This window comes from Silurus meridionalis, chromosome 14 (assembly GCF_014805685.1).
Source record: "Silurus meridionalis isolate SWU-2019-XX chromosome 14, ASM1480568v1, whole genome shotgun sequence".
In the NCBI taxonomy this organism is placed as follows: Eukaryota; Metazoa; Chordata; class Actinopteri; order Siluriformes; family Siluridae; genus Silurus; species Silurus meridionalis.
The window spans coordinates 10,859,075-10,870,972 of NC_060897.1; the positions used below are offsets into that span (position 1 = coordinate 10,859,075).

The 11,898-nt window shown below is 34.0% G+C and overlaps 1 protein-coding gene across 3 annotated transcripts; it reads left to right on the plus strand.

Moving 5' to 3' along the window:
• Positions 1-230: 230 nt before the first annotated feature.
• On the plus strand, positions 231-8,524 carry LOC124396434 (germ cell-specific gene 1-like protein). 3 transcript variants are annotated; one of them, XM_046865579.1, is made up of 6 exons: positions 231-265; positions 2,232-2,895; positions 3,009-3,056; positions 3,532-3,684; positions 4,518-4,629; positions 7,063-8,524. In XM_046865579.1, exons 2-6 carry the CDS (start codon positions 2,601-2,603, stop codon positions 7,343-7,345), a joined length of 891 nt encoding a protein of 296 aa, XP_046721535.1. In that variant the 5' UTR covers positions 231-265; positions 2,232-2,600; the 3' UTR covers positions 7,346-8,524. The 3 variants fall into 3 exon arrangements, with proteins under 3 accessions (XP_046721535.1, XP_046721534.1, XP_046721536.1); XM_046865578.1 differs by lacking the exon at positions 231-265 and having other exon boundaries at positions 1,182-2,895; XM_046865580.1 differs by lacking the exon at positions 231-265 and having other exon boundaries at positions 1,182-2,895; positions 8,187-8,524.
• Positions 8,525-11,898: the final 3,374 nt, after the last annotated feature.

Sequence of the window (11,898 nt, forward strand, 5' to 3'; positions counted from 1 at the left end):
CAAATCCGAAAACAAATTAACAAATCCGAAAACACAAGTCAGACAAACCGGAAAAGGTAGGTATAATTTGTGAATGGAAACTTACAGATCATTGGACGAGACACCTGTCATTCACCTTTATATCTTAAATGACAGGTGTCTTGTCCAATGATCTGTAAGTTTCTATTTACAAACTATACCTACCTTTTCCGGTTTGTCTGACTTGTCGTTGTGTTTTCAGATTTGTTAATGTGTTTCGTGCAACGATTCAGACAAACCAGAAAAGGTAGGTATAGTTTGTGAATTTGTTGTTTTGTTTTTGAATTTGTGAATTTGTTTTTGGATTTGTTTATTTGTTTTCTGATTTGTTGTTTTGTTTTTGCATTTGTTATTTTGTTTTCGGATTTGTTAATGTGTTTTGTACTTCTCGGCCACCGTAAGAAAGCCATGATATACTGTATTTAGTTATGAGAGTGACAGTCAAAATATAGTTAAAAAAATCTGAGAGAAGAGCTAAAAATGATTGTATATACAGTACTGTATACAGGGGCGCCGTTAGGGGGGGTGCAGAGTATGCCAGGCATATGGGCCCAAGAGAACGCTAGGGGGCCCCCAATCATCAATTAAAAGTTTTCCAATTAGTTTTTTTTTTTTAATCGTACATACATACATATATTTTAAATAATAACACTGTGGTGAAATAAAATAAATTCCCTGTAAATTCCCTGTAAACATTTAAAACATTGTATATATATATATATATATATATATATATATATATATATATATATATATATATATATATATATATGGGGGCCCAAAATTCTGTCTTGCATACCCCCCTTAAAACTGTTAATTGCATCCCTGACTGTATACAATAATCCCCCTCTTTACCGCGGTTCGAGACTCGCGCCCTCGGTTTATCACAGAATTGCATTTGCCACATAACTAATTTGTTTGGCTGGATTTCCCGGTCTCTCGCAGATAACTTGATAGACCAGAAAATTGTTTTTATGGAGTTTTATGTTGAAATAGTGTAATTTATTAATACAAATATAATTATTAATTATAAAATGAAGTAAAATGTTAATACAGTACAGTACTGTACTGTAAATGCTAGTACAGTATAGTACAGTATATACGCACACACACACACACACACACACACACACACACACACACACACACACACACACATATATATATATATATATATATATATATATATATATAGGTGTATCTTTTAATTTTCCACAGCCCTGTTGAATGTTTGATTTTGAGCAACTGGAGCATAACTTAGAGATAACTTGCTTTTGGCCTTTACATATATAAAATGTCCAGGCAGGCGTGGATCTAATGATGTGAAAATGAAATGATGTTTGTGCGAAGATCGAGCAATTCATTGTGTGATTCATTCATCATCTAGTGTGAAAAGTAAGAGCATGTTGTTAGTTCAGCTTACAACACCCCCCCTCCTTATTAGGCCTTGTTGGCTACTGATATTGTCTTCATGTCAGAGAAAAGTATTGCCCTACTAACCATCGTAATGCTGTAAGCAAATCTGCCAGAATGTCTATATCATTCATCAATACACTAAATATTTTTTTGGTTTTTTTTGTACTTTTTCAGACCTCTATTATATGGTGCATATTCATGTTGGAGGTTGATCTACTGTCTATGTGCTTAATACTTCTTATCTGTTTTGGGTGACATGGCATCACTGTAGAAAGGAAGGAGGCTTATGTCTGACGTCAAACTTATGTTCAATGAAAATTAAACTCATATTTACCTGTCAGATGCAAGTCATTACAACAAAGCAAATCCTATGAAAATCATTTGTGGTTGAAGTATATTGTAAATGCAGTATCATTACATGCATTCTTAATAATTTAACAAATCTGAGGAATATGCTCACAACCAGGGAAGAGTTATTAGCTTTCTGCTTTCCCCTTTAGGCAAACCATTGGTTTTACATTAAACTTTTAACATTTGTTTTTCAACAAAAGTTTTTCCCTATAAATTTACCTTTAATAAGATGGGATTAGTGATTGAGTTGATAAATAACATAATAAATAAATGTCACCTATAGTACATAAGGGAAACCAAGTCTAAGATGGAAAGTTTTTCCTTCTGTCTTTTAAATAATAATGTAATATAACTCAATATCAGAGGGCTTTTTAAAGCCTTATGTTATGCATGTATTATTTTTTACTTAATGCTTAACAGAATCCTCTTATTTCTTTTTCTTATAGTTTTGTGACAACATCCTATTCAAAAATCCGTTCACTGCAGTCCCAAATTGAATGCTAGGAAAAGATATGCACTAGATTGGGGAGTAATCTGACTGCTAATCTGTTCTATCATTGTGCAGAAGAATTCTGACATTGGGTAGAACATGATATTACCTGAGTGCTTACATGTACATTTTTGTCATGAAAAGTAATTGATTTTAACAGAAGGGTGGGTGCTTACAAAGAGAGGGCTATGACCAGAAAAAGAGCTCACAGCAGAGGAAGAGAGAGTTTTAAAAATAATGCTGGTGCTTCAGGTCTGCAGAATACCAGCTGCAAAATACATACTGTATCTTTAAAATTTTTACAAAGACACAAAATCTTCAAATCATGAAACAAGGTCCGAGAGCCACATTAGCCTTCACCTTAAACTGCTTAGCCTTTGCCTTGGCGGTGTCGGCTATAACAACCAGCTACTGGTGTTCCGGGACCAGGAAGGTAGTGAAGCCTTTGTGCACAGGCCCAGTAAAAGTCAAACAGAACTACTGCATCCACTTTGATAGCTCTGAGGTAAACAACACACGTGTGGTGCAGTACATTAACGAAAATGGAGAGGAACAGTTTATAATTAAACAATTCCACACAGGCATTTGGTTCACCTGTGAACAGACTATTGATCTATTAGGTAAGTATTTACTTTTAGCTTGAGCTTTTAGATAAAAGTGTATGTACATTTCTTTTTGTGTTGAGTACATTGAGAAATTAATATATATACTAAATAATTTTCTTTGTTTACAGGATTTACATGTAGAGCATTTTTAGAGATTGCACCTACTCATGAAAGAGGTAAGTTACATAGTAGTGCAAATTAATTGTTTGATAACAAAATCATGTTTCATGCAATTGAAAAAAAGAAAAAAAAAAAAAAAAAAAAATTTATATATATATATATATATATATATATATATATATATATATATATATATATATATAAATTAATTACAGTGCAACACAGTTTATGGTTAATTAATTTATATATATATAATAACTTTGTCACTGTGAAGACAGAATTGATTGTGATGTAAAATAAGTTTAAAGAAAAAGAATAATTTGAACTATTGTTTCTAAACATATTTATTACAAATAAAAAAAAGACAACTTTAGTATTTATATTACATTGAAATCAATGTTATGTACTATAAACCTGTTGGTACGGCTATAAAACTTTTTGGTCATTATGGCATGTATAAAGCCTTATATATATAAAGCATTATGGCATGTATAAAGCACTTATACTGATTAAATGTTCCCACTGTTTCAGGGGTGTTATGGTTGTGCATTATTGGTGAATGTTTGTACATCATTTTGCTTCTTATTGGAGTCTCACTCATGGCAGTGGAGAGAAGTCACTGTTGTAACATGATGAACCGACTCAAGCTGACCGCTTTTGCAGCCCTGTGCACTGCACTTTCAGGTGACAGTACAAACTAAGTGCAAATAATTTACACATATTGAATACTATCATTATAACATTTGATAACATATTAGATTATATTATCATTATAATATTAGCACTGTTGCATACTCTACAGTAAACAACCAACCCAGGTGGCAGCTACTCTTTGTTTCTGATCTAAAGGTTGTTATGCTAATCATATTTTATTAAATGAAGTACGTAAAAAAAAAAAAAAACCCAGGAGTAGGGGTTGAGCCAAGGCAGCCTGGCTGGAGTTTTGCTGCATCTTTAGCACACAGTCACAGAGCCTGCAGCCCTGTTCACATTGCAGGCAGGAGATCCTCAGTCTGGAACTAAAGGGAGGGGGATTATGCAACTCCAGCTGGTCCAGCTGCTCCACATGCTAGTCTGTTAGTCCAGCTTACACCAAGCACCTTTTCATGCAGCAAATACATAAAAGCTTAGATATGTATGTGGATTTTATAATGTATTATATACTGTTAAACATACAGTGACATTACATTTTGTGCAAAAGCAAGTAATTAAACAAGATGCTAAAGCAGGGAGAGCATGTGAAGAAAGCTTTAAGTCAGAAAGCAATTTCTGTCTAAATCTGTAAGGATTTCATAGTTTGTACTAAAAACAGATTGTAGTAGAGGGGGTAAAAAACTCCACCCCTAGCATTGTTAAAACAAATCATTGCTAAATAAATCAAACACCGACTTTAAACAGTAAAATGATGTTATTTTATAGTACTTTTTTTAACACTAAATATTGAGCAACACTCCCCCCTTGTGGTATGCAATATTATCACTGTTGACGCTGCAGTCCAATGCATTTTTGTTTGACAGGTCTTTTTGGGATGGTAGCACATATGATGTTCACCACAGCCTTTCAGCTTGTAGTCATTATGGGTCCCGAGGACTGGAAACCCAAAACATGGGACTACAGCTGGTCCTATCTGTGAGTAAAAACAGTTTATCAGGAGATTGGTGGTTTATACTTATTTCTCAATTATTATAATTTCATTGTAAAAAAAAAGAAAAAAAGAAAAAAAGAAAAAAACCCAAATCCTAACAAACCAACTAATAATATATTTTCTTTTCTTAGCCAAACTTTCATTTTCTCTAGTCCCATCTTTCCTCTCATTCCTTTCTTTCAATATTTTTTACATGCACATTTTCTACTTCAAAATTTTTTTCCTCATTTCCTCATGGCTGTTGTCACTGTGCACTACTGCTGCCCTCTGCTGACTGGCAGCAGAGATGGCAAAAGTACACATATCCTTCACTCAAGTAGAAGTACACATACTCATATTTTAAAAGATGAGAGAAATATTCGAATTAACCTTATCTGGAGTGTGTTTTAATCCAACTAATATCCATTCAACAAATTGACCTAATAATTAGTATAGAACCTATTAGATACAATAAAAGTAGCTTGATTAAACCTATTTAGCCTATGTGTTTTAATCAAACTCATGTAGTCTGTTTACTCCAAGTGTAATTAACATAATAAAAATCAGATACTAATAAATAGAGTAGAGTAGGGTCTGACTGGTGTTATGAGTGTGTTGGGGAGACAAAAAAAAACAACAACGTACAAGGCAGACATAAGCATGTAGATTGGGCAGAGAAGAGGTGAGATTGACGATGCTGTCAGTGAAGAATGCTCCTAAGAGATGTCTGTGAGTTGGAGCTGAATAAAAGTGACAAACAGAGATCACAATGACTAAAAACATAACAATTAATATGTGCATGTAACAACAAAAGTAACATGCTTATAAATGCTACCTTTGTGAAGCTCAACACACTATGCAACAGTCAGTTCAGAAAATAAAGTATGACCTAGGCACTAACATAACCAAGTAGAATAATGTAGTTAAACATATACGAATAGACAATCTACCGTCATTTCTGGACTATAAAGCGCACCCATATATAAGCCGCAAACTAAATTTTGGGAATAGGCTGCCGCCGAATTTTTTCGCTATTACTGCATGCGTGCAAGGCCGAGGATTATGTCCTTATTATTTTCTGATGCTGATTTCTAAGTTTCTTTGACTAACCCGTAACGTTGTTGCCAAGAAAAATAAAAAAGTTTTGAAAACCTGTCTGTGCTTATATGATTTCTGTTGCAACTGAAGTTAGTGAGCTCTCCCATGACCCAGACTCAACGCGTTACAACGGCTTGTATCTAAACAGTAGCCGACCAAGAAAAAAGTCATTGTTCACTGTCTTCCTCCTTCCTTTCACAACTATTTCTCTCAGGAGTTTATCTTTTGGCATCGTCGTGCGTTTAAAAAAACTTTTTTCTCCCGATGCCGTGCAGCTCAGAACACAGGTGAGGTGCGTTTTTATAAATAAGCCGCTTCGTTGTTTAAGCTGCGGGGTTCAAAACAAGGGAAAAAAGTAGCGGCTTATAGTCCGAAAAATACGGTAAAATTATATAGCCTGATTTAATAAAAGTGGGATATAATTTTTTACTTAAGTCATGTTTACATCACTGTCTCCCTCTGTCTCATCCACGTTAACCCTGTACTTCTTGTTGCCTTCTGCATTGCTCATTATTAGCTTTGTAAACAAGTCTATGTCTGTGGTGTGTGAGAGCCAGGAAAAGATACACCAGTGGTAGCCTGAAAAAGCTGCACAATGACCAGAAAAAGGTTGATCGGCTAAAAACAGTGCGCAATGAGAAAAAAATATTGTTCTTATTACTCTTACAGATTTATTCTTGGTTCTCAGCCATATAATTTCACTGACAAATAAAACAATTGAACACATTTAAGTAATTACAAACACCTATGATAACTTGTGTCGCAAATATTATTTAGCATTTTCTCAAATTTTCAAGCAAAATACAGAGACATTTGAGCATAAAACTTACTATACAATACTGTACCAATAAACCAGGAGATGTTAATCTGTGGCTGAATCTTAAAAATCTTTCTATCTTTTTTTCTTTTTTTCTTTTCCTCAAGGTTGAGAGTAAAAAAATATTTATAAGATGCCATTGTGGATATGCCTTTGTAGCCATTAGAACCGTCTAGTCTACACGTTTGGCTGTTTTTGAATGAAGTTCATGACTGAAATTATTTTTAAAAAAAATTTAATAGTCCACAAGTAATTTTCATTGAAAAGAAGGAACCCAAAATTCAATATGGCACAGCTTGTGTGGCAAACAAACATACATACACATATATACACACATACAAATTTGCAGTCTTTTTTTTTATTTTTCGTTCATTATTACAGTTAAAAATATATAGATATATTGTTTTTTTATTATTATGGTAACACTTTTTTGAGTTGGTTGACATTATTCTATTCTGTCTGAAATCACTACATATCAGGCCATGGAGTCATGGTAATCTTGCACATTTCTCCCTACCCCCAGTTTGGCCTGGGTCTCCTTTGCTACCTGCATGGCCTCAGCAGTGACTTCCCTCAACCACTACACCAAAACCATGATCCAATTCAGGTTCAAGCAGAAACACATTAAAAACAACCTGGAGCTACTGGGATTTCAGATGCCTGTTGGATTATGGGATACATATCTGAGCTCAAGCCTTGATCCTGCAGACCAGCACTTGTCCTTTGAAGTCAATGGCCCCAGACTACTTTATTCTTCATCCCACGATGCTGCAGCACTGCATTCGCAGGGTGAAGAATACTGCTGAGGGCAAGCATACAGTCACTGATGCCCTGCTGTGTGTAATTTTGGTGTAGTACTTGAGTACATGGTTCAATGAAATGGAATTTTTTTCTAAAATTATAGCAGATTTTATTTAATTTCTTTTATTTTTTATTTATTTATTTTTTTTACCTTTTTTTGAGTTTTTATTATTATTAACTCCAGGAGGCTGTAAGCTTAATTTAGTGCAAATTTTTAAAAGTTCAATCAAAATGGAAATAATTTCATGCTTTAACTTAACAGCAGTAATCAGGCAGCACAATGTTTTAGACTGTGGAGGCAGATAAGCTTTGCTGGCACGGTTGATCAGAAACCTACATTTTCACTGCTTCAGAGGAAGCAGCATGATCTTCATCAATCATACAATCTTTCAAATGATACAAGTCATAATCAGTGGAGATATTGGTATTAGCTAGCCAGAATAGCTGGCTAGACCTTTTGATTTTGAAAGCCCTCTATAAAACATCCCATTTTGATGCTTGATTGCTATTACCTGTTGCGTTAGGTCTGTCTATGTAATGTGGACATATGTGAATTAGCATCTAGCTACTGATACATGCAAGCTGCTAAAATCAAAAACAATCAGTTACGAAGAACCATTTCTTTTCAACAATACATACTCTTAAGAATGAATGACAATAGAAAATAGAACATTCCTCTTATAGATCACTTTTTAGTTTTTTTATTCGGTTGCAAGGTTCATTGGAATTTTGAGCAAGATACAGTATATATGTTGAATAAATATGGGAATGAAATGCACCATCAGTCTTCTGAAGGAAAGGGATATTGCTGAGAACCTCCTGAATCTGTGCCTCCATGTCTTCCAGTGTATGAGGCTTTGTCCTGTACACCTCCTCCTCACATGGAGAGTGAGATCTAGACTTCTTGGAGCCATCCATGAGGTTCATGTCATCCCAGCCAATGTCTATCTAATGCTAGTCTAACGATGCACTCACAGTAAGAACAAAATGGGGTGATGCACAATTCTGCATGAAAATAAGGTCGGCAAGATTTATAGCTATTAAATATTACTAGTTAATTTACACCCACCCTGTTTATAATCTGAACATTCTGTTCAACAAAGTAAGTGTGTAATTGTTGATATTGTGAGTTTCTACTGTCTGGAAAAAAACCTACTTGTGCTTACTGTGCACATGTTTCTGAACATACTGTATGCATTTAATAAATTTGAAGACATAGATTTTGGGATTTGGAGTACATTTCTTTCTGGTTTTTATTTTTATTTTTAAAAACATATATTTTATGTATCACGTATATGAAATAGATCAATTTACCTCTTCTAATTGTTGCATTATAACTACACCATAGATACAATATCTACATTTACATCCCAAAGGAAGATCCAAGATACATCCTGCTACAGTTAAATGTGACAAACACAGAGGGCACTTTCATAGTTTTCTACTAGTAGTGCAAAAAATAATCTAATTAATTATTTACAGTGTGGGAAATCTATCATTTGAACCAACAGATGATGCAAATGTTACTATTATTGCCAAAACTTTGATGCAGCAATAAATCAATAAACCTATTCACCCACTGCAGTTATAACATGTGATTAAAAGCATTACAATACATTATGTACTGTCTGATGTTGTGTACTTTATGTACTATTATGTAATATTTTTGCAGCAAATCCATACTGGAGTCTATTTAAGAATTAAGAATAACATACTAATAAACACTAATTAATACAAGGAACTCAATATTATAGTACGCTTGTATAATGCTAATATGTAAGTAACAATTTCCTATGTATCCTACCTTCTTTAATTTGTTTAGCTAAATGTTCTGTCATAAATTGTCTCTCTAATGTAGCTTTTTATGTACAATGTACATTCATTTACACAGGCATTTTTCTTAATTTCTTGCTTTTTTATTAAAATCGTACCATATGAGATATTTTGAAACAAAAATGTCAAATTACTCTGGCGGAAAAATTTTTTTTTTGATAAACAAGTAAGTCTATTAATTGTGCCAGAGTATCCGTTTCACTCAAGTACACTGAGACTTGTTCATTGTCACTGATGCTGTTTTTCCTCCAGAAGACAATTTGCTTTTATGCTCTTTACATTTTTTCCCACTGGTGGCTGTCTACACTCAAATAGCTGCTAAGACAGAATTTCTTATTTGTTTGCTTTTTTTTGCGATCCAGTGATGGCTCCACTGGTGACAAAGCTTCCATTTATGAAGCCAGTGTACTTCAGCAATACCACTGGACATGTCACTGGCTACACACACCAGAGTGGTTTTGTTAGACTCAGCTCATTACTGGATGGAGCAAAGAGTGTGCATACAGGAGCTGGGAGAGCATGCTCTAACCAGAGATGAGATGAAATAATTCAAACAACTAAATTAAGTGTGTACAAAAATCTATTTTTTTTTTCATTAAATAAGCATAAACACACACACTGTACACAAAACCATAACATATAGTATAATGTATAAATATAATTTGTTCTTTTTTCCTTGATGCAAAACCTGGGGATCGGATCAGTGACATTTGTGATGATCAGAATGATCAGTGGGTGTCAGTAAGTTGTAACTGTGTAGAAACAGACACGACTGCAAATTAAACACCTATCAATGGAAGGACAAGCCATACACAACAAATTGCATATGCTTTAGTATGAAAGGGCAAATTATGCATATATCTTAATCCCAAATAAAGTCTGACAGTTTTAACAACTGTCTTTTCTAATAAAACCAAAAATAAAATCACATGAAAATATTAATTAAATACAAGTACACATACTTAAAGTTTTTTAATGAATACTTCAAATATTAGTATGCATATTTGAAAACTAAGTATGCATACTTAAAATATTAGTATGCATACTTAAGGTTTAGTATGCTTTCTTAGAATAGTAGTATGCATACTTAAAAAACAAGTATACATACTTAAAAAAATAGTATGCTTAATTAAAATATAAGATTTAGTTTTGGGGACAAAGTAAGAGGCCTGATTGAGATGGTTTGGACATGTGCAGAGGAGAGTCATTGGGTATATCGGTAGAAGAATGCTGAGGAGCAAGGAAAAGAGGAAGGCAAAGAAGGAGGTTTATGGATGTGGTGAGAGAAGACATGGCAGGCAGTTGGTTTGAAAGAGGCAGATGTAGAGGACAGAGTAGTATGGAGACAAATGATCCGCTGTGGCGACCCCTAATGTCGAGAAAAATATCCTAATCTAATTTATTTAGCTTGTATTTTAATCAAACTAATGTAGAGTGTAATTAATCTAATATATTAAGCTGATAAGTAGTATAAACATTACTAAATACCATAAATGTAACAAGTAGATTCAATCAACCTATTTAGCCAATAGCCAATATATTTTAATCAAACTCATTTAACCTATGTACTCCAAAAAGGATCTGGGAAAATAATGAGTAGGAAACAAAATAGGAGAATATGGAGAATAAACTGTAGGAGACCAATAGGAAGGATAGTCGAAGAGATGAAAGTTGATTTAGGGGTGTGAAGGTCATCAGAATCTTCTTTGTCAGTCTGTGTCTCCTGGTGGCAAACAGCATGGAGGTCAGATGAGGTCTGTCTGCCCATATCCGTAAAAGTACGCTGCACAATGTGAGGAGCCAGGAAAGAGTTGGCTGGAACAGTTTGGGTCTGTGAAGAAGGCTCCTAATAGCTATCCCAGAACATCTGCGAGAAGAAGCTGAATAAGAGAAATTCATAAAACGGAAGTTAGTGGAGGTCAACGTTACAAGAGCTGAGAATAATAGATAGTAAAATCAAAGATAATACAAGGTAGCAAATGTACTCTTTATGAGCTCAACACATCCTGCTCTCAAGGCTTATGTAACACAGTCAGCTCTAAAGCATGTATAATCTAAATACTATCATGAATAAGTAGAGCAGTACAGTTGAGAATATATGAATATATAATCTAAGCAAAAAGAATATTAGATTAATTCAATAACCGTAGAATAGGAGTATTAAAAATGAGAATAAAAGCAAATAATAAATAAGAAGAAAAAATCGTTCAAGACATATTAATACAGACTTTTTAACATGTAAAACATGATTGGTGGGTAGTAAAATACAAGGTGTCTTATACATACTTGGCCTTAATTTCAGGGGTGACAGGAAGGGAAAGTTATGAATTAATAGGTATAATTATTGTTGAATGAAAGTTAAGGACACTGTGCAGTTGGGGACTCTGGCAAAACTAGTTATGTCAGCATAACTAAAAGGGAGAACCGGAATGTAAAACAGACATGACGGCCCACCACAACACTGTCAACAAACCTAAGTAAATGCATGAGAGTCAGGGGACAACAGCATACAAATATCCCAGTTCACCAAACACTTTACCTTTATCCAAAATAGAAAATGATCAGTGGCTATTAGCAGAGATGGCAAAAGTTCACACATATCCTTCATGCAAGTAGAAGTACAGATGCTCATGTTTTAAAAGACTCTGGTAAAGTACTGACTAAACTTTTTTTAGTAAAAAGATTTGGGCTCTGACATATACTTAAGTAAAAGTTATTAATTCTA